The sequence below is a fragment of the Carya illinoinensis genome, chromosome 12 (genome assembly GCF_018687715.1).
Source record: "Carya illinoinensis cultivar Pawnee chromosome 12, C.illinoinensisPawnee_v1, whole genome shotgun sequence".
Taxonomy (NCBI): domain Eukaryota; kingdom Viridiplantae; phylum Streptophyta; class Magnoliopsida; order Fagales; family Juglandaceae; genus Carya; species Carya illinoinensis.
In genome coordinates, this window is record NC_056763.1 from 29,137,541 (window position 1) to 29,160,155 (window position 22,615).

Here is a 22,615-nt window from a genome sequence, read left to right on the forward strand (position 1 = left end):
TGTCTCCCTGTTCCGGCATCCCCCGGCCCCCACCCCCCCCTTCTCTAGATTTATTAGGATTTGAAACATATAAAAGTAAAGTATCGACATTTGAGCTTTGAATGCAGCCAACGAGGAAACTTAAAGCTAGAGCTATTTCTGATTGACATATTGTTTTATTGTTTTAAGTAGGGGTGATACCCGCGTCCGGTTTGCCGTCAGCCACGGCCCCCGCATAGGCAGCGTGGTAGAGTTGGGCCCCAAGTCCCCTACCTAGTTCCGATGTGGCCAACTCAGAGAGATATATTGGTTGTGAGCGACGGCGAAAGGGAGAGAGACTATGACGGCGACAGGACAATCGGATGCCGTGTCATAAAATAAAGAGGTATCCCAGCCAGTTAAAATTTATTTTTTCTTTTTATATTTTTTTAATATATTTAAATATTTAAAAAAATATATTAATATATTTAAAACTATTTCCTTAATCACTAAATAAAAAAATATATATATTTTTTTTTCTGACTAGTATAATTGAGCAGTACCGCCGGGTGGCACAGCAATATTTTCTTAAAAGAAAAAATATAGTTACAAGTATAATTATGTACTAATCTGTATACCAATGTGATGTGATTAGTCAAAAAGTAGATTTGATTAAAAACAGTATTAATTTAAATTTTAAGTATAAATAAATCAATATTGATACATAGATTAGTGTGCGACTATATTTGTATGTAGTAAAACTCTTTTCTAAAATAAAGAGACTGAGAAAGGAAAGAAAAAGACTCGGGGGAAGGAAGACGGGATTTTAAAACCAAACCTTAGAGTACAGCGATGTAGTTTTAAGATTATCTACAAAATGGCGTTGTTTTATTGAAAAATTTATTTATTTTTAAATATATTTAGATGCACTGGACGGGCGAAATCTGAGGTAGGCTCGAGCCCCATCCCCCAACAACCCCAAGCATGACGACATTTGCTCTCACATCCATTTGCAGACGGGTGGCGGATGAGCCAGATGTGGTGGCCACCTGTCCACCCTAGTTTTAAGTAATTGGAGTAAGGAAGTTGTTATATATATATATATAATATATATGTACTCATTTCGCTATTTGAATTTAAAGTATCAAACGTCTGTCGAGTTTGGTGAACAGAGTGCATAGTTAATGCGTGAAATATTGCACGTTAATCTACTTGGTACAACTGCTACCAAATAAAGCCATACCAAAAAGTTTTATACCAAATTGCAAGTACTCATCATTCATGCCGATCATGATCAATGGCAAGTGGCAAGCCGCCAAGTTGTGGAGGATTACGTGAAGAAAACTTTTTAGAGGCTTTCAATTTGATATTATTCCCTATGGCGGAAGAGATGTAGCTTTTTTCTTGTTTCCACGAAGTATATAAATGTGTGTGTGTGTGTGATGATCATCACTGCAAATTCGGGATGAGATGTCTGTTGAATCCATCTCATGCTACCTAGGCCTTTTTCTTTTTTATGGAAATATGAAGTCATCGTTATCGAAGTATGAAGTCATGCATACTGCATATTTTTTTGTCACCCTTTCTCTGCATGCATGGATGCTCACATGATACTGGAAACAAAACGACGCAGTGATCAGAATGCTCTTCCGACATAGGATTCCACATCCACTTGGCGGGAGCATTTCGGCATACGCATGCACTGTAAGCATGTCTGCGCAAGCTGGGGTGGGTTCGATCCACGAAAGGCAGGGAACATTCCTGAGGATAAATCAATTAGCCGAGGAATCTCGAATCACGATACGGCCATTCATATCCTTCCTAAACTATGGCAACTGGGGTATCGTTTTAATCGGTTTTTAAACGGATATGATCTTATCCCTGGAAATTGAACTACGCCCTACGGTGGTTGTGATTAAGATTGATGCCAATTTGACTTGTATTAATACGGAACAAGCACCAATGAGTACAAGTTACCATATACCGTATTCTCCTGAGTTCTTGCAGTATTCCGCGGATTATAAGGAAAAGTTATGTTTTGATCTACTACAACAACTGATCTTTAAGTCATAGTAATGGATGAAAGAAAAACCAAATACAAATTGCATAAAAAGAAGCATGTGAACATGAGCAGTAAGGAACACAAAAGCTTAGCCTAGATACAACACCTCATCCTTTTTTCCCTCTAATACAAGCTAGACTCTTCAATTCACTCCATGAATGTCTCCATAACATCCGTGTACATAGCCGCTTCAGGATCCCTGTACTCCACAGGTTGGTGCTGCTGGTGATGATCAATAGATGTGGACGAAGAGGATGAAGCCATTCTAGCCGGTAAAGTAAAGCTCCTCTTAAATTTGTTTTCCATCTTACTTGCACTCTCCGGATGGCTGTCCAAGCTCAAGAACTCATTGGGGTTTGCTCCACCACCATTATGCATATTTGACGCATCCGAATTTGGGTTTGGATTCTGATCTAGTTTGTTTCTTAAGCTTTCCGGATTAAACAACAACTTGGCATCTTCAGCACGTCCAGTGAGAGCATTGAAGAAAGACAGCCCGTTTGGCCACTTGATGTCGTTTTGGTGCTCTCCCACCATGTCTTCAATACAGGTTTCAGATGAATGAGGTAGGAGAAACATGTGGGTTTCATCTTTGGGTTGTGGAAATCCAAGTCTGGCCGAGTTTGGAAAATTGGGTGAAGAAAGTACAGAAGTTGCCGATGGAAGGGGCCTTTGGCCCCAATTGAAGAGCGGTGCATGAGGGCGGATTGGCATGGGTGACTGCTTTAAAGGGAGTGAGGAAGTACAGGAAGTGTTTCTGTTTGAAGAAAAGAGCTGGGAGAGGTAGAATCCAGATTGGTAGCCTAGAGATTCAAATGTGTGCCTCATCCTTAGTACAAAATGAAGGTCCTCCGGTATCTGTCATTAGATACTCTTTCACATTTTATCAAACAGTTCCAAAAAATTAATGCTAATATGTTTTGATAGAAAATATTACTCCTTAAACTCAACCAAATATGTAATGGCAACTTCTAGAAAAACAGTGAATAGAAAAAAGTAAGAAGAGAAAAGAAAGAAAAACAAAACTCACAATCTTGCAAGAACCCAACTGTAGAAGGCCATGGCCAGCTTGAATTACAGCTATTGTCTGTTCATGGAGTTGAAATAAGGAGCACAAAAGTCTAAGTAATTGAAAAAAACCAAAAAGGAAAATGATTAACGTGAGACTTGCAACAGTGGAATAACTATTTCTGTTCTGACCTGAATTCCTGACTCAAACTGATCAGTCCATTCAGGAGGAAGCTGCATTCAATAGCACCAAAAATAGGAAGGTTACCTCCAATCATTAACACTGTACCATCTAACCAATGGAAATCAATTGTATCTGATACTTAATTTTTCAGAAGTGATTGTGAAACTAAATATACAAACAAATAAAAGGTGTGGTGTTTTATCCCATACAGCATCAAAAGAACTCTGCCAGTAGTTAGATATATTTGGTTCACATTCTGTTGGTTCTTTGAAGACCCATTTATGGCATTTGTCAGATGCAACCTTCCCCATCAACCTGTTCAAACCAATTCACCCACTCAGGACCATAAAATAGTAAGAATCCTTCACCCTCTATATCTCTCTACTCTCCATGTTATTATAAGATTTTGATTGAGAGACAGAGATAGAGCATTGAAACCACAACAAAAAACACCTACCCAGTACCCACCCTTCTCCATAATTATATAACTGAATGGACATCTTGCTGAAGGCTCTTCTGACGGGGTCTTCACCATCGATCTCCTCAAGACAATCCCCGACTCTTCCTCGACAGAACCCATCTTCCCACATCAACATTCTTCACAAAATTTGATAGACAAGGTTACATCAACTCAGAAAATACTGTAAAACATACCGTGCAAATTGAAATATTACTCAATACCCATCCCTGTTTATCAATCACAAAAATACTAAGTAAGGAATCCATCTTCCATCGATATAATTTACTGTTTTTCCTCTGTTTCAAACAAGAGAAACAGTAATTCCCTGCCTTGCGGCTGAGCAAACTTCAGAAAAGCAAATTATACTGCTGAGCTTAACAGTTTCTGAAAATTTTACTTCACTCACTAATTCCTCTGCTTTCATAGTAACTAAACTGAGGTGAAAGCAAACCATACTTACAAGCTGCCGTTGTCGTCTCCAACCTTGCACCCATTACCACCTCTGACTCTTCTGCAATAAAAGGAAAAGAGGACCACTTATAGTTAAGGAAGCAGCTCAAATCAAAGCATAATACAGAGAGAGATAAGAGAGAGGATGGAAATTAAAGGGACACAAAGATACATACGGGCGAGGACGGATAGTCCAGAAGACAGAGTAAGTCCAGTCTGAGTTGAGACAGACGCTTCTGAGGGCCTCATGAAGGGCCATCATCCCAACAGCTTCTTTGCTCCTATCTGATGCTCCCGAGCCCACCATCTCTCTTTCTCTGTCTTTCTCTTTCTCTTTCGCCCCCCCTCTCTCTCTATCTCTCTCCAATTTATGTCTTTTCTCTTTCACTTCACACTAGACCCGTTTTCAGTTTTCTCTCCTCTATCCCATCCCCTCTCAACCTCTGAAACACTGCTACCTCTCAACACAATTTTTTATCTAGTTTTGCAACTCTACAATCTTAACCACCACATACAATACCCTCTCTCTCTCTCTCTCTCTCTCTCTCTCTCTCTCAGTTATATTTTTTGGCTGGCTCTCCCACCAGGCCCCCTCTGTCATCTACTCTTTTTGTCTGTCCCAAACAAAGCATCGGTGATCTTGATACAGGAAGGTAAAAAAGTAAAAAGGAAAGAGATGAATATTGCAAGTATCAAACCCGGAAATACTGTGGGGACAGCTTTTATCCTCTTTCCATGTCTCTTGCAAAGCACTACAGTGAAAGTGAGAAGGAAGTAAAAAATTCAAAAAAAAAATCTCGTTAATCTATCCTCTAATACTGCAACATAAAATAATATGATAAAAAATATGAATCAAATTTTTCCAGCTTTTACCCACTTTCCATGTCTCTTGCAAAGCACTACAGTGAAAGGAGGAGGAAGTAAATAATAAAAATATGGGTAAAAAAAAAAAAAACCGTGGTCTGCGATTGCCCTCTGCTCTTTTTTTCTCATTTCAGCTCGTAGGTTTTGTATGTATGTATAGTGCATCTTTGGCTTTTAATCTTAAGCTTGAACTGATATTTAAGCAAACTCTACGTTGGTATCAGCTATGTTTTTGGTGGTATCAATCACATGAAAATTCATAATTTAACATATCACGGTAGAGCAGAATTTCGAGAATATTTGTGATAAACAACAATATAATTTATTTCATCGTTGAAATATAATTATTAGATGAAAGAAAAATCAATTGGTTTGAAATTATATTTTGAGGTGATTTGTTTTTTATTTATTTATTTACGGTTTCATGGTTTGCGTACAGCAAAGATGGGTATCTTCAAGAAAAAAAGATAAACACGTGATATTTTTTACAATACATTACACAATTATATTTTAAAATAAATGGTATTTTATTTTATAACATTATTTTATAAAAACACTTATTTTAGAATATATATTATGAAAATTATTATGAGTGAGTATAAGTTATGTAAATGTCACGTATTTTTTTTTAAAGAATAAAGTTTATTATTAAAAAATTAATTTTTTTATATAAGTTTTATATTTATTATTTTTTTACAAAAACATGTAATACTTGTGCAGTCAATAACTAAAAAATATATGTCATTCTATTTTCAGACTTGCCAAACAAATCCCAATCATTTTTTTAATAGCAGGAGATGAAGGACAACTAAGACAGAATCATTACCAGTCAAAAGAGATGTGGGTGGATCTTGATCTTTAGATTTGGATTAATATTTTAATGGAATATGATAATGTTATTATGTCAGTTTTGTAAGGACGAACTTAAAGTGTAATCATCATAATTTTGTACTATATTGTAGTAAGTGAAAAAAAATAATAACCATTTGAGCACTCCGCTCCTTTATTATGATTGCTTAAACGTACCAATTTTTAATAAAATATTAACTTTTTAAAAAGGCAAATGAAAATTTTTTAATATGAAAAATCATTTCAGATACAAATGAGAAAATAACAGTTTTAAAGATTTATTTATAAACCTTATTTTTAATATGTTCAATATATCATTGATGTAACTTTTATGCAAAAAAATCATATTATTTATTTTAAAAATAATTGTTATAGTCATAAAAAATTTTATATAATAATAAAATATATCTAATTAAATTTTGTTACATACAAACAAAGTCGCATATTAATCTGCATACTAATATTAATTCTTTTATACTTCAATATTAATTTTTTTATATTTAAAATTTAAATTAACATTATTTTTAATAAAATTTATTTTTTAATTAATCACAATAAATTAATATATATATTAATACATAAATATATTTATAATTAAATTTTTTCTATCTAATTATAGTCCATAACTGGTACAAAGAGGTGCAGAGCAAAGCGTGGCCATGGCGTAATTTTAACAAACAAAGAAGATTTATAGTCAGGTGTCACGTGCGCACGTGCCGCCTCAGTGAGTCCGTTTATCGTTTCTGATAAAGAAATTAAAAGCGGGCCTGACGCACGAATAGCGGGGCACTGCGTCTCCTACATGCCACGCACCCTCATGACCATTCCCTCATCTTTCACGGATCCATGCTAAAGCGCGTGGGGGAAAACTACTACCCTCCCCGCATTGATAGCCTCCGGAGTCCGGACCTCGCTCCGAACCGCATGAACTTATCTTTTGTGGATCCCACATTCCCACTCCCGGATTCATCTATCGACGTGTCAAAGGCCAAAGCCCTTCTTTAAATGTTTTTATTAAATATAATATTTTAAAAAAAAAAATTAGTATACTCAATTTACTCACAATTATAATTTTTTATAAGTCTTTTCTAGAATCTAATTTTAAAATTTTAAATCGAGAATACTAGGAATCTAGGCTCCATTTGGTAGTAAAATAAGTATTTTAAATTTTAAAATAAAATATTAAAATATTATATTTTAATATTATTATTATTTTAAAATTTAAAAAAGTTAAAAAAAATTAAATAAAATTAAATTATTTATAATATTTGATATAAAAATTTTAAAAAAATTAATAATAAAATATAAATTTTAAATTTAAGATAAAAATTTTAAACTACCAAACCAAACCTTAACCGTCAACCTAAAACATAGGATACTCATATGGTCTTCATTTTCATTTTGTGGGTTTGGTTTTCATTGGATGCTAGCCAAATTACATTATGATGCATGGATTTTTCTATTTTTGTCTGTTTTACTATAAAGATGGTTTTCTCACGTTTCTTATCCTTGTTAAATATATAAGAAAATTGATATTTATAGTAAACGTTACATACTCTAATAATTATAATAATTGATTTTTGGTAATTACCGGTCGGTCTTTGATTTTTTTATCCCTTTATAGTGGTCAATGCAAGTCAAATCAACCCGTAACTACTAAAAAAGTGTTTTATTAAATAATGATATATTTATAATTTCTTTTACAATTCATTTTATAATAAATAATTAATCAAAGTATTTTATAAAAAATAAATTTTAACAGAATTTTAAATAAATAATAAATTCATCATTTTTTTTTTTTTGGATGCATGTCCTTGTCGTAAGTTATTTGATTACAATACAATTTATTACGTCCTGGCTGCTCTGAGTTGAAGTTTGAGCGGTAAGGTTACGTACCAAGACGGCAACGAAAAACTTCACGTGGAAGAAGAACTTCGTATATCTGGCACATGAACGACCTGCAGGATGCAATTACGTGAATTAATTATAAGGAGGGAAAGACAAATGTAACTTTCAAGTATGACTCGTCAATGCATGAAATTAATTACGTGACACGTGATGCCGCGTGGATTGATGTGTTTGGTTATCTATTAAATTTCGTCTGGTTATATAATTTAAATACGATAAATTAAAATATTTTGTTAAAAATTAAATAAAATATTTTTTTAATATTAATTCTTTTTAAAATTTAAAAAAATTAAATTATTTATTATATAAAAATTTAAAAAAATTATAATGATTATATAAAATAAAATAAAATAAAATAATTTAATTTTGTATACAAAACCTGCCATAAATGTACACAACAAAGTTCATGAATTAATTACAAGGAGGGAAAGACAAATGTAACTTTCAAGTGTAACTGTTCAATGCATGTACCTGTTTATCATTATTTGTTATCAATGATGAATAATGTTTATATAAATAAACTTGTTTTCTAATCATTTTTATTTTGGGAATAATTGTTGAAGTTGATCTTGCAATAATAGTGAAATGATGACAAGCACGTATTGCTTAGGCTTCTTTGTATTTGTTGTCAATTTTAGATTACATTTTTGCCATCTTTCAACTATCCAATTATGAGTATAGTCAATGGGTTATTTAAAACTTACCGTTCAAACGACTCTTTTAACGCAACACCATTATGTATAGTTTGATAAAAAAAAAAAAAAAAAATATTCAAACCAAAAGTTTGTTTAAAAATATGAAAAAGTGAACACTAAAACTCTAAATTCTCTTTAACTCTCTTGTGTATGTGTTTTAAATTTTTTTAATAAAATACATGGCATTATAAGGTCGTGTTATATTAAGAGAACTATCTGAATGATATAGTTTTATTAAATTTTAAAAAAATCTTATTTTAATTTATAAATTTTATAAAATGATAAGAGTTATAATTATTATTAAATTAAAAAAATTATTACAAAATTATTTTTTAAAAAAATAGTAAAAATATAGTAATGGTCCAACTAGGGTCATAATGACATAATCCTACGTAGTTTGCCGTGGATTACAGCTTGGATTGGGCAGGCCAGAACCCAACCAATTGAATCAGTGCCCCTATACAAGTTATAGGCCCGCGTTAATGAGACCGGTAACGGTACACTTTCTATTGTGAGCTTTATATAGCGTTAAATCTTGAGGTTTATTATCGATGTGGGATTGCGGATGAGCGTTCCCCTTCCCAACCTCTTTTCGTATGTTATTTTGTCCATGTGATAAGAATTGGCTAGCGTGTATTGTCGTTTCGCCTTCCTTTGATGGAATTTCTGTGCGCGTGTATTTTGTCCCCTAAAATTAAATTCTGTTGGGCAGTCACTCTGTCATTATCCCAGGTTACGTAACAAGGATTGGAAAATCATGTCTGACCCATGTGCTTTGCTTTGAGTCCAAGAGCTTCTTCGCATTGTGTTGTTCTTCAGATTTCTTTATTATGTGAGGCATTAGACTTAACGTGTGATTTTTATATGATCCTGGGAGAGTTCACGGGCTGATTGATTGGTGCTGGCTTACACGTGGTGTTTTCAGATGTGGTATTTGAAGAAAATATTCTGGTTTATGCATACCAAACTGGTGTTTTGTGAATTTCGAATAGTGAATTGGTTGTTGGTTTTGAAGAATGTGGGAACGTGGAGGGATTCGGCTTGAGTTTGTTTCCAAGTATTGTTCGGTTTAGTGTTTTGGATTTGTGTAGTAAGCGAGCGACGAGAGAAAGGATTTCCTTGTCAAAATGGCCGATGCTGCAGTGTTAGTAGAGGCTGCAGGATCAAGATTTAGTTCATTGGAGCTGATTGGGAAAGGATCATTTGGCGATGTCTATAAAGGGTAAGTCTGATTGATGTCATCTTTCTTCTTATTTGCACTTTACTGTAATATCATTCGCTTCCTTATTTACACTTTATGATTAATTAGTTGTCAAAGCAAAGCCCATGTTAATGATCCGTATGCCCTCACTTTCTCTTATTATTGGAGATGCTACAAAACAATGAATAATCTCTTTATTACAAAAAATTCATTAGTCAATCGCAGTGGGTTCTGACTTTCAGCCTCCAAGAAAACGACGGTCTTTGAACCATGGACCACTAGCTTTACGATTTACGCAATGCCATCAGGTCATGTGGAGGGTCAGCTTCCTGTGTGCGGCCTTCTTGTTTGTGATTATGCTTCTAATATTAGATTATGCTGTTTTAATTGATCAAGTTGGCGAATGCACATTTTGTTTTATATTTGAAGCAATGGTAGATTCTATTTCATTTTAGTAGTGCACATTTGTTTGACACTGTGGCCCGTCAGATGTCAACTCATGCCATAATTTTGATGGATTACCATGATAGCTTAGATTGTAATGGGTGATTGATCATAATTGCCTCATGTACAGATTGAAGTCAACCTAGTAAAATATAACGCTTATATAAGTTGGTGAATAAAGTTCTATCATCATTATCGGATGAACATTTACACTATATACTGATGACACTGATGCCTTCATACTTTGCAGGTTTGATAAGGAGTATAACAAAGAAGTAGCTATCAAAGTAATTGATTTGGATGAGTCGTAAGTAGATAGCTTCCCACATATTTGTTCTGAAGTTTTTAGATTCACTTTTCAGCATCAGAAACCTGTTCTTACTGAGATTTTTTTCCCTTCATTTTTGAACAACTTTAGGGCATGTTTTGTAAGTGAAAATTTACGACATAAACTAGAATTCTTGGAAGCAATTTTTAAATGTGTTTTTTATCGGGTTTTGTGAAGTGGGTTGATAGAATGAATAAAAACTTTTTGAGATGTATTTTGTATTGGTGTTTGTGAAAGTAGGTAGGTAGAATTGAAAAAGTTGTTTTGATAATTTTTGTGAGAGATAACTGTTTAGGGTTTTTGTGAAAGTTGTTTTGGTTTGTGTGTTTATTTTATATTTTTTAGCGAAACTTAGCCAAATTATTAGATGGGATTTTTTTTTTTTTTTTTTTTGAGAAATAAGAATAGAAATTTAAAGGATGTTTGGAAATTTTTTGGAACTAAACATAGCCTTGATCCCCCCTCCCTCTCTCCTCCCTTTTGGGGGCTGTTTTTTCTTCTTATATACACCCTTTGGATAGCACAAAGTTTAGGAGAAAATGCTCGGGATCATCCAATTCCCTTGTCAAACTAAAAGTATTTTAATCACTTTCCCAAAAAACATGTTGGAGTGCCATAAAGAAGACCATCCGGAATCTTTAACAATGTATCAGTATCCTCATGTCCTAGGAGGTAGGTATTAGATAAATTCAACATGCACTGTTACTTATATACCAACAGGGGAACTTGGAGAGATTTTTTAAGGTTCATGTCTTAATTATGTGCATTTAAATACATATTAAAGCTATGCCAGTAACCTGCATTGATGACATGTTACCTTTCTCTTTGCTTCATTGTTTTGCTGTGTGAATTTGTTAGCAAGTGAGCACTTTCCAACTTACAGCATAACAATTACTCGATTCTTATCTTCCGACTGTTTTTTAGTGAGCATTAACGAAAATGAGTTTTGAATTGTCTTCTGCAGGGAGGATGAAATTGAGGACATTCAGAAGGTATTACTTCACAATTTGTTCTGCTAGTTGATCAAATTTATCATTTTTTTATTAGTTAGTTACACACGCATCTGGTGGGTCTTGAAACCACAACTGCACCTTTTACTCTGTTCTTATGACGTGAGGATATTCCATTTGCGCAACAGCTCATTGGCTCAAATCTGCCTTAAATTGAAAATTATGTTGCTCATCTATCTTATTTTACTGGCAGGAAATTTCTGTTTTGTCACAATGTCGATCTCTATATATCACTGAATATTATGGTTCCTATCTCCACCAGACTAAGCTCTGGATTATAATGGAATACATGGCTGGTGGCTCTGTTGCTGACCTAGTAGGTTACTTCTGTTGAATTTCTTCTGCATGTTCATTGCATGATGATTTGAAGTTTTGTTTTCATTAAGGATTTGAGTTTTGCATGAGATCTTTCTCTCTCTTTTACTTTGCAACCTGAAATAAAATGGTATTTCCGTTGTAATTGGTTGGTTTTGTATTTTGGGTCTTGTAATAAAGCATCTATTGTACTTATAAAAAATAAAACTAGCATCTATTGCCTCCTTTTAAAGCAATATCAAGGTCCATTTAGACTTGGGGTATTGTTCCCTTTGAGAAATAAAATAGCGGAGCAGATTATAGAACAGTTGCTCCATATGCTATGCTAACTTTGGTAGAAAGTTGATAGACTAATGCACCTTTTCATAGGTACTTGTCTTCCTGCCCTTCGTCTTCTATGGCTTTAGATTGAAAAAAAAACACGGTAGTATCTTTAGGTATGCGTAGTCATTTTACTGTTGGTTTGACTAATGCAAACAAGTTCTTAGTTACACATGCATATTTAAACATAATTTTCTACATTTCGTATATGTCCTCTTGTATGATAATTATATTCTTTATGCTGCTCCTTTCGTCAATTGAAACATTCATTATCTTTTAAAAAATTACATATTTCATACACTCTTCTTTACAGCTAACCGAGATTTGCTTCTGCAGCTCCAATCAGGTCCACCACTGGATGAAATGTCAATTGCTTGTATATTACGTGACTTGCTGCATGCAATTGAGTATCTTCACAATGAAGGAAAAATCCACCGAGATATTAAAGGTTTTCTTGCCTCCTTACTTGAACTTCCATATGACAAATCCTGAGAAATTCCCTATTTTCTTTTTCTTCAAGATTTATACATTTCTTTTCTTTTCTTTTCTTTTCTTTTTTGTGTTCAAAGCATTTTTTCTTTCACTCTGCATTTTTAAATTCTCTTGTCATGATGGCCTGATATAATAACTTTTGCAGCGGCAAACATTTTGTTGACGGAGAATGGTGATGTTAAGGTATAACTTTTATACTCATGAGGGCTACAATTGGCATAATTCTATATAGAGGCTGACTAACTGGAAGAATATAGATAATATGGGTTGATTTACATAGATTTGCTTCTGGTCTTCTGCATTGAGTGTGTGACTTGTCGCAGGTTGCAGATTTTGGGGTTTCTGCACAATTAACAAGGACTATATCTAGAAGAAAGGTACCCTATTTTTCTGAGGATAAATTGCTAATCAAAGTAGGATGTATTGCTATATTTTCCATTTACAAAGTTGGTTGAGGCCCCTTGTTTCGTGACCAATGTTTTTTTGTCCTCTCTGCCATGAGCACATTGCTGAGTTTTCATCAGCAGAGTGTTGCTGATTTTTCGTCAACAGAGTGCTTCCTGAGGCTATTGTTAGATAGCGTTTTAGAAATGCTTCATTCTGTCATATCGTAATTATTTGCTTCTTTCCCACGGGCTGGGCCGGAGGAGGAGGAAGAGAGAGGTTTGGGGGGAGGTGTGAGGGCAAATGGGCGCATAATATATCCGCTAATGGTCACGGTTTGCCTCCTCTGGTGCTGAGGGGTGAGACACATTGTGGAACAATCAGATAATTGCTTTCTCCCTGACTGCCTAGTGCTGTTTGTACCTGTCAAGTTATTCGTCCTCGTCTCATTGCCACATAGGACAACAGCATTCTTGGCTATTTTTTTCTCTTCTTATGAAGGAGGAGAAGGGTGGGGGTAATGATTGAGAGAAACTTGATTCATATGAAATGTATCTTTTTTATAAGTGCTCAATATGGTCTTTCAGTTTTTGTCATTTCTTGAGGACGCACTAATTTGTTTAACAATGACAGACTTTTGTAGGAACACCTTTCTGGATGGCGCCAGAAGTCATTCAGAATTCAGAAGGTTACAATGAGAAGGTATATCTCAAAGCAGCATTTCAATCTTTATTTTTGGAGATTGTGATTTGTGTTACCGCTGTTTCACTGCCACCTCCACTGCTTGCTTCCCTTTTTCACCCCAATCTGTCTTCATGTCAGCTCGTTGAGGCTTTGAACATTGTTATGCTGGCACCCTGTTATTGATGCAGGCAGATATCTGGTCTTTGGGGATAACTGCAATTGAGATGGCCAAAGGGGAACCTCCACTTGCAGATCTTCACCCTATGAGGGTTCTTTTTATCATTCCTCGAGAAAATCCACCACAGGTTTGTTATTGATGTCAGTGCTAATTCTGGGTAAAGATTGTAGAGTACTGAGATCTTTTTACCTGATGGAAACATCATTCTTCACATTTTAAAGGAATCATGACCCGTGTTTGTGCAGTTGGATGATCATTTCTCCCGTCCAATGAAAGAATTTGTTGCATTGTGTTTAAAGAAAGTACCTGCAGAGGCAAGTGATTATACCCTTCCAAGTACCTCCCTCTATCTTCATTTTATTTTGCTTCTAATAATGTAGGTGTGTGAATAATATAGCCACAAATGACCACGTAGTGAGTGCATGGCTTTGATTTTTTCTGGGCAGTAAGTGCATGCATTTCAAATGGTACTTATGCCTCCAATTGGGCTGGTAATTAGGGTCAATACTTTGGTGCTGGAGAATGTATTAGATCTTTTCTTTTTGTAAGTAGAGAATGTATTGGTTTAATATACTTGATTTTGGTCATTTGATTGAATGCATATTTATATTGAGGATAAAGAACATCTGGAGAGTGTTCGATCAAGTTCCAGTCTCCCCTCTAGATTACTAAGTACAAGACCCATTCAGTTAAGGTCAATAGTTGGGAGCATCTGTTGAGCATCATATATTTCTATTTGGACTATCTCAGTATCTTAACTTATAGTGTTGCGGGCATTTCAGATGCTTTAATTGATTTAAGATTGGGAAAGTTGTATATGGGTTTATTTTCTTAGCTTTAGAAGCCACTGGGATAGTAATTCAAATCCCATTCAACTTCAGGATATGTGAGCTCAGTTCGAAGCCACATTAGCATATCTCCACCTTTGCTTGAGATGGATTAAGACTCAGAAATAGAATTTATTCATGTCCATCAAAGCCTCTATAGGCAGTCATAAACTGTAAATACCAATCAAGTCCAAACAATGCTTGAATTTGGGCACAGCACTAGCTTTGTCAATACATAATAAACATTTTGTTTACTGTAATATCTTCCTGAGACAATTTCACGAGTGAAGTAGTGTCTTGTCAATATGTTAGGTCCTCTTGCATAAGATTTATGGCATTCTCGCTATCCCAACACATAATTACATCTTGTTGTAAGCCAAGGTCAGAAGCCAATCCTCTCACACAAATGACCCTTTCCATCTACTCTATCGCTGCCACATACTCCATCTCTATAGCAGTCAAAGTTGCTATAGAATGTATGGTAGTTTTCCATCTAATAGAGCAACCGAAGAGAGTGAACAATATCTTGTAAGAGACCTCTCTCTATCAAGATCATTGACATAATCTGTAATTTTTGAAATGCTGTATCATTTGATGGAATAGATAGAACAATGCGTATAGAAATCTTTGTTGGCATATTCTTTTTGCATTGTATTGCAATACATTTATCTAGTAAATAATGCAAGTTTGGCAAGTTTCTTTGAGGCTATGGTTCTCACATCTAACGCATTCTTGACTAGAAGTTATAAAATGCATTATGTCTTCTTTCACAACATATATTAGCTTTTATTGAGCTCTGTTGTGTTTCTTATTATAATCTTTTAATCAAATGCAGAGACCAAGTGCAAAGGAACTTCTCAAACACCGTTTCATAAAAAATGCTAAGAAGAGTCCGAGACTTTTGGAGAGAATAAGGTGAGTGAACATCCATGAAACGATAGTAGTGACATGGAACACAGATGACATGACCATGGCACCTTTTGCTCATCCATTCCGCCTGCCTGCCCAAACGTGGCACCCTTTTTCATTATCTTCTACCGCCCTTGATTTGCTCCCTTAAGTTCGCTTATGCTATTTTAAGAGTTCATTTCCTTCTTGTTGAGCAGTTCTTCTTTTTGAGTCTTGAACTTAAAAGAACCACAGATTTTGACCGTCTTGTACACCTTTGTGTCTGGCTATGTATATGGATGTGCAAACACCATTCGAGGTGGACCAGCCCAGCATTCATCCGCAAAATCCTGTAGTGAAATTGAGACTGCTCGAACCTCGGAAGAGTCTAGGGAAATTTAAACATCCTTAACTGCACCTTTGGTCTCTGCTCATAATGCAATTGCTGAGATGCATGCATCAGCATTTTTGTCATGGCAATGAAATGTTAATATAGCGTCTTGGTGCGAAGGCTGCTTCTTGTTAATTTCTTGCCTTTTATTATCTTGATAGAGAGCGTCCAAAATATCAAATAAAGGAAGCAGACATTTCTAGAATTGGACCTGAAGCTGTAGGGGAGGCATCTGATACAGTTAAGGCGATGAGAGATATGAGAGGAGAAGAAACTCTCCGAGCCAGGTGGGTTGAATCTGTTGATTACTTGTGCTTTGCTTGGTATTTGTTTGAATTCTGATATATTTTCTGATCTGCAGTGGTCAGGGGAAACCCCTGAAAAATGCTGGATGGGACTTCAGCATTGGTGGATCACAGAGCACGGGAACTGTTCGGAGTGTTGTAAGACCACCTCCAGCTAGAGAAAGGAGACTAGATGCTGTACAAATTCAGACTGCCCAAAGAACTCCAGATAGTAGTAACCAGGGGTTTTCTGCACCTGGAAATGTGAATGATGCGTCACTAGAGGTTTCCTCCAGGAAAGATGCTAGAGAAGCATACAACCACGAACATCAGGACAATTACCATGGAGATGTAATCATCTTTCTTCCCACTCTCATCTCAACCTCTGCCTGTTTTTTTCTCTAAGTAATACGTATACTTGAAGCACAAGCTATGATAGTCACCATTCATTCAGCATGCTAAAATCGGCCAATCCATGTACGTATTACAGCTGTTAATTATGGGTTACTTTTTTAAATACTTAATTGAATTAGGTTTTTGTCTGGGCTAATTGAAAGACTTAACTTTATTCAGGAGCCTGGTCTACTATTGTTTGTATGTTATATGGTAAAATCAATATAATAATAAGGTACTTTTGTTACAACATTAAGAAGAGGTGTTAGTCTTGTTCAAGTTTTGCGAGCAGCTAAATTTTCCAAAACTGACCTTTTAACCATGTACATTAATATTTAACTAACCAAGTCTCAAGTTAATTGGTAGATTTCTTGCTTGGATGCACATAAACCTCTCAATGTCAAATCTTCTCAAGTTATTTTAGCCGCTCAATCTCCAGGACGAATTTTCTGCTAGTGGATCTGGAACTGTTGTTGTACGTTCACCCAGAGGATCACAGTCATCCCTGTTTAGTGATCAAAGCACGCTGGTATGGTTTCTGTCTGTCTGTTATTATGAGAAAAATTAAGTTTCTATTTCCTTTTTCCATGCTAGCCTGTCATTTAATTCGAATTCACTGTACTGCGTAGTTTAGCGGCACATATGCAGCTTTTGAAGATTCATCTTCCAGTGGAACTGTAGTTTTCCGGGGCCAACATGATGATTCTGACTCTCCTTGGACTCCAAAATCCAAACTGGGAATTCAAGAGAGAACTTACACTGCCTTACTTGAAGACAGTGCAATGAACCTTGCAGAGGTTGTTTTAGTAGCTATGCTACCTTCAATCTTTTTATAAGTTAGCTTCCAATGTGCTTAGCAAATATACATAAATAAATAAGAGTTAGCTTTTAAGCTTTGTATACTCTGAACAATAGTTTAGATGCTTTTTGATTATTACTTGGCCAGTGAGTCCTGAAAGCAAGAGCACCCTTCACCTTGTTCTGATTCAAGCATCTGCTTTATTGCATTTCCTTGAGCAACTACAGAAACTTATCCAATTATATTTTCGAAATGTCCAAGTATATTTCATTACTCTCCCTTTGCTTTTCTCATCTTCATAATCTTTAGATAGGTTTTATTCTGACATTTCTAGATTTTTCTGTTGAATCATGCTTTCACCACTTGGGTTCCTGACTTCCTTTATGATGATTATGCTCATATGCTTAGTAGCAGAACCTGAAATAATATATGGCTTTCCTGATCTAGGATGTCACTAAGCTTTTGTTTTCACAATGTGCTACTAAACTTTGTAGATAAGTTTTTGAATGGTTTGATTGATATGTATAAGTAGGCAAAGGCTGCACTTCAAGGAGAGTTTAGGAGAGGAAATGCCAGAGAGAGATCAGCAATGGGAAAGATCAATAATGATTGGCAGGAAAACAGAAAAGAGCAGATAATAAGCAGCTCAGATTCTTACAGGTACATCCATTGCTGGCACGGTGCTAGTAAAAATAATCCTGGTATGGTTATTACAAATTTTTTAACAGACAATTTCTACCAGACATTCTCGTGAATACTTTGATGCTCGAAAACGTCTTTCAAGATCACAGCATGAGAGTGATGATGAAGAATATGTAAAAATTGCATCATCTGTGCCATTGTCAGTTCTGCTTATTCCCTCACTAAAAGAGGTGAGAACTCACGCGGTTACTATGAACAGTCACTTTCTTGAATTGCAATTTTATTTGTGGGTCAATGTGAATTTGCTTGTGCTAATTACAATTTTTAAAGAATGAACCACAGTTTTTCCAGCCAAAGAATTCAAATTTGGTGCAGATTCTGTGCCAGATGAGAATAGTTAATTTTCAGTGTAAAGGAACTAATATTCTGCAGGAGGGGATGAACTGATACTAGGACTGGAAAGAGTCTTTTGATTTAAGAAAAAAAATTGGGGTTATTTAATATCAAACTATTGAAAGCAATCTTCCTCCTCATGCATGTGTTCTCAAGTTTTTAGTAGTGTGTTCAGCGCTTGAACCTCCTACTTGTTGTGTATAATGTAGGCCATCGCTGAGGATCCAGAAGGTTCTGTTGTGCGTTCTATTGCAAATTCACTTGTTAATATGGAACACGAGAAGCCTGGATCTTGTGAAGTCCTTGTAAGAAGATTGCTTCAGCAATTGGCAAGGTTCAGAAACTCTGCTTCCTTTGAATCCCTCTCCATATTCTCGTTCGGGTCCTAGTGTCTTATTACCTAATTATTTTACTTCATGCTATGTTTAAACATTAACTTGCGAACTTTTTGTGCAGTTCAAAGGAATCTTCCCTGAAAGACCTACAGGAGCTTGCTGCTCGCTTATTTACCAAGGTCAAGCCAACACTTGAAACGCAAAATTCAAATTCAGAAACCGATAACAAGAAAAAGCAACAGAACAAGGAACTTAATTCAAATGCAAATTTAAGTCCACTTGCTAGATTTCTGCTCTCGAGGTTAGTCAAGTGATCGTTCTTCTGATTGTATTATTTTTATATATTGAGTGCTCACGCCTTGGTGAACCATCTTGGGACTCCATGCATGCATAGTGCATACACATAAATTTCTGATGACAGTGTTGTGAGTACCGCCCTCCTTGTCACATCTCAATTCTGCAGTACTAAGGTTGTGACTTTCTTGCGTGCACTTGGGACTTGAGCCATGCACCTACAACAGAATAACTTGGCAATATTGTCAGGGATTTGAAAGGGGTGGATAATAAAAGCAGTTTTATAATCTAACATACTATATCAACCCATGTCAATATGTAGATTTATCTTTGTGGGATATCTGTGTGACTAAACATTTATGTAAGAGGGTAATAAATGGGATGTCACGATACCTAAGAAGGAGAAGTTCTTGGAATTTGTGTCATTCTAAAAAACCTCTTAACTATAACCGTGATGCCTTTTTGAAATACAATCTCAAACGTGTCTTGAATTTTCCTTACATCATTACACCTTCCATCTCCACCCTGCGCTCACATCCACCGGTTGAGATTGGGGAGACTTCAACTAGTTTATGACATTGAATATGCTTTTATGCAGATGGCAAGGCCAAGCTTCACGGGATCTACACCCAGCTTAATTGAAGATGCCTGTCTTACTATTTGCATATTTTTTTATTTATTTTTAGTGTGTTTCCTGTTTAGGCATACATTCTGATTGATCTATCTATGTAGATATCATCATTGTGAGAAAATGTGTATTTATTAAAATTTATACGATTATCTTCTCTCTTTCACATTTTTGTTTTGTAGTAAGCCATCGCCATAATTATGGGTTTGCTATGATCACATTAAAACTGTAATGTTATTGACATTGATTGTAATTTTTTTCAATAATTACGAATGACCCAATCCAAAATGTGGATGCTATCTTTTTTAAGAGCTTTCTTCGAATAAATTTATTTGGAGTTTCGGACTCTCTATTTCTTCAGCATTTTTATCCAATCACGAACTCCGCCCACAACGTTTGCAAATTAGGTTATGTATTTAGTGTTGTCTGTATAATTTTTTATAATTAATAAATATCGGAAGCCTCAGCTTAAAATTATTAACATCGAACAAAAATTTATGGATTCGTTAGGATTCGTTTAGACAGTATTTTAAAATTATGTGATTGATAATAAAATAGTTTATAAATAATAGTAAAATAGATTGAATTAAGATGTTTTATTAGATTTTAGAAAATAAGAGAAGAAAAGTTGAATAAAATTATTATAAAATTAAAAAATTATTTTAATATTATTTTTGTTTTAAAGTTTGAAAAATTTATATTGATTTTTGTATTAATTATAAAAATTGGAAGGACTGGATAGAGAAATTAAAAATTAAAATTTAAAAATTAAAAAATAATTTATATTTAGGTGATATTAAAAGAAAATTATAATTTTTTTTTAATTTCTCATTTTGTCTCATTACCTGGACTGATGTGTGGGGTAAATATTTAAAATTTTCATTTTATCTGATATTAAAAAAAAAAAAATAATTTTTATAAATCTTAAATAAATAAGTTCTTGTAAAAAAATAGACATCACCTTAAAAAGATATTAAAAAAATTATTTTTTATTAATAAGATTCACTCTTTTATAAATAATTTGTATGAAATGTTTATTTTAAAATTGTATCCAGAATTACTTTAAAAGAAAATCTCATCTCATAAAAAGGGCAAAAACCCACTCCACAACAACCAAATACAGCAATTTAAAAAAATAAAAATAAAAATAAAAAGGAGGCTACTCATAATCCTACGTCACATATTATATATATTTTAATTTTTTATATATTTTATTTTATTTTTATTAAATTAATTAAATTTTTCCACTCATCATCTATATATTATATATTTATTATAAAAAAATTAAAAGAAATATGAGGTGATTGGATGAAAAATAAAATTTTTAAAAAGATAATAATATGGTGGCTATCAAATATGTCTATTAAATATGCACACTAATACAAATGAATTTTTAATTTTAATTTTTCTTTAACCATTTTTAAATATCTTTATCCATTAAAAAAATTATTAATAATTACTTATTTAATTATTAAATAAAAAATAAAAATAAATATGATTGGAGAGGTGCGTAAAGGAAAAAGTTAATTTACCTCTCAATTTGTACCACTATAATATATTGTTATATAAATTATTATTATTTAATAATTAAAGAAGTAATTTTAAATATATTAATATATATTTTTATTTTTTAAAAATATTTAAATATATTATTATTAAAAAAAAAAAGCCGCCTGACTAACACGCAAGCGGTAAGAGGTGGCGGCATAACAGCCCGACCCCTTTTTAGAATGGAATACCGGGCGCTGGAATGTATATTCGCAGCCCAACATACTTGCGGCTTTGACTGACTCAACTCTCATCTGTTTTTGTAATTTTTTGGCGATTTCGATTTGAAAGCACCACATTTCTTGTGAGAAACCCCCAACGAATGTGGCACGCAACCACTTAACCTCACCTCACACGAGGGTCCCACGCTCAATGTCCCCTTCCGCCAAAGCCGAAACCCCGCCGACGCGCCGGCTTAACTGTCTGTCAGCTTCAAACACGGCACCGTCATTGCACTAGCCCAAGACATCCGTACTATCCACCACGTGAAATTGCCCACTTGGAGAGAGGTGATTGGCTGAAGGACCGCATCATAGTAAAACAGCACGAGAGTGAGAGAGATAAGGATCATTACCTCGATTCGCGGATCCCAGACGACACCACAGCCTAGGACCCACCAAAAGCGGCCGCCGCGCCCCTACCTACGAGGTCTATTTCACACGTGGACCGTTGCTGTCTCTCCAACAAAGTTTTAATTAAAAAAAAACCCCGAAAAAGAAACAGAGTCGGTCTCAACCTCTTCAACATCAGCCCAAACATGTTTGCGTTTTCTCACTTTCCCCCCCCCCCCCCCCCCCAATATTTTCTTCCCACTTTCTTTTTTTTTTCCCCCAATTCTTTAAACATTATTTTAAGGAATACCCACGATACGAATCATGAATTTATGATAATTTACTTAAAAGAAAGATATTATTATAGACTTAGATATTATTTGATTTGTCATGCTATTAAATGTTTAACACGTACCCGTAGACTTCTGCACCTGCGGGACTTTTACCACATAGCATTTAATTATAATGTTCTGAGTAGTAAAATCTCAGATTAAAGTTTCGAATTACCTTTTTTTCAAGAAAAAAAAAATTCTCGAATTACTTTTTTGCAGAGACGATTATTTATATAGAAATGATATTTTTATGGTATATCTATTGAATAAAATAATTTAAATAATTTAAAAAATAAAATTAAAATATATATATTCTTATATCTATAAAAAAAAAAAAAAAAAAACTGATCTATTACGTCAGTGCCGGTATAATCCGAGTAAGCATTGATTTCGTAAACGGTAAACCATAACAGAAGAAAAAAAAGTAAAATAAAAAAGAAAACCATAAATAATCGGACGGTGGAGCTTCTACGTGACGACTACCCAAATCCCGACATGTACATCCCCGTCAACAC

General features: G+C 34.5%; 2 protein-coding genes across 4 annotated transcripts; one reads left to right on the top strand and one right to left on the bottom strand.

The window, feature by feature from the left end:
- Positions 1 to 1,976: 1,976 nt before the first annotated feature.
- On the bottom strand, positions 1,977 to 4,714 carry LOC122290349 (protein RICE SALT SENSITIVE 3-like). 2 transcript variants are annotated; one of them, XM_043097988.1, is made up of 7 exons: positions 4,299 to 4,714; positions 4,133 to 4,183; positions 3,681 to 3,809; positions 3,422 to 3,527; positions 3,221 to 3,262; positions 3,051 to 3,107; positions 1,977 to 2,878 (listed from the first exon to the last, which is right to left on the bottom strand). In XM_043097988.1, exons 1-7 carry the CDS (start codon positions 4,427 to 4,429, stop codon positions 2,168 to 2,170), a joined length of 1,227 nt encoding a protein of 408 aa, XP_042953922.1. In that variant the 5' UTR covers positions 4,430 to 4,714; the 3' UTR covers positions 1,977 to 2,167. The 2 variants fall into 2 exon arrangements, with proteins under 2 accessions (XP_042953922.1, XP_042953923.1); XM_043097989.1 differs by lacking the exons at positions 4,133 to 4,183; positions 4,299 to 4,714 and having other exon boundaries at positions 3,670 to 3,805.
- A 4,281-nt stretch (positions 4,715 to 8,995) lies between these two features.
- Positions 8,996 to 19,970, top strand: LOC122290277 (germinal center kinase 1-like). Of its 2 annotated transcripts, none has more exons than XM_043097905.1 (20): positions 8,996 to 9,660; positions 10,334 to 10,390; positions 11,376 to 11,403; positions 11,615 to 11,737; positions 12,394 to 12,505; positions 12,695 to 12,732; positions 12,873 to 12,926; positions 13,567 to 13,635; positions 13,806 to 13,922; positions 14,041 to 14,109; positions 15,458 to 15,537; positions 16,063 to 16,188; positions 16,263 to 16,536; positions 17,003 to 17,107; positions 17,208 to 17,375; positions 17,910 to 18,037; positions 18,120 to 18,249; positions 18,622 to 18,746; positions 18,869 to 19,048; positions 19,640 to 19,970. In XM_043097905.1, exons 1-20 carry the CDS (start codon positions 9,566 to 9,568, stop codon positions 19,677 to 19,679), a joined length of 2,118 nt encoding a protein of 705 aa, XP_042953839.1. In that variant the 5' UTR covers positions 8,996 to 9,565; the 3' UTR covers positions 19,680 to 19,970. The 2 variants fall into 2 exon arrangements, with proteins under 2 accessions (XP_042953839.1, XP_042953840.1); XM_043097906.1 differs by having other exon boundaries at positions 8,997 to 9,660; positions 17,018 to 17,107.
- The last annotated feature ends 2,645 nt before the right edge of the window (positions 19,971 to 22,615 follow it).

Bases quoted from the DNA above. Each gene is read 5' to 3' on its own strand.
- LOC122290277 (XM_043097905.1), top strand. From the start codon at position 9,566: ATGGCCGATGCTGCAGTGTTAGTAGAGGCTGCAGGATCAAGATTTAGT. The intron at 13,636-13,805 runs GTATATCTCAAA...TTATTGATGCAG, and splicing joins CAGAAGGTTACAATGAGAAG to GCAGATATCTGGTCTTTGGG. The intron at 17,376-17,909 runs GTTGTTTTAGTA...ATGTATAAGTAG, and splicing joins GTGCAATGAACCTTGCAGAG to GCAAAGGCTGCACTTCAAGG.
- LOC122290349 (XM_043097988.1), bottom strand. From the start codon at position 4,429: ATGGTGGGCTCGGGAGCATCAGATAGGAGCAAAGAAGCTGTTGGGATG. The intron at 4,184-4,298 runs GTATGTATCTTT...CTTTTATTGCAG, and splicing joins TGGACTATCCGTCCTCGCCC to AAGAGTCAGAGGTGGTAATG. The intron at 3,528-3,680 runs GTGGGTACTGGG...TGGTTTGAACAG, and splicing joins TTATATAATTATGGAGAAGG to GTTGATGGGGAAGGTTGCAT.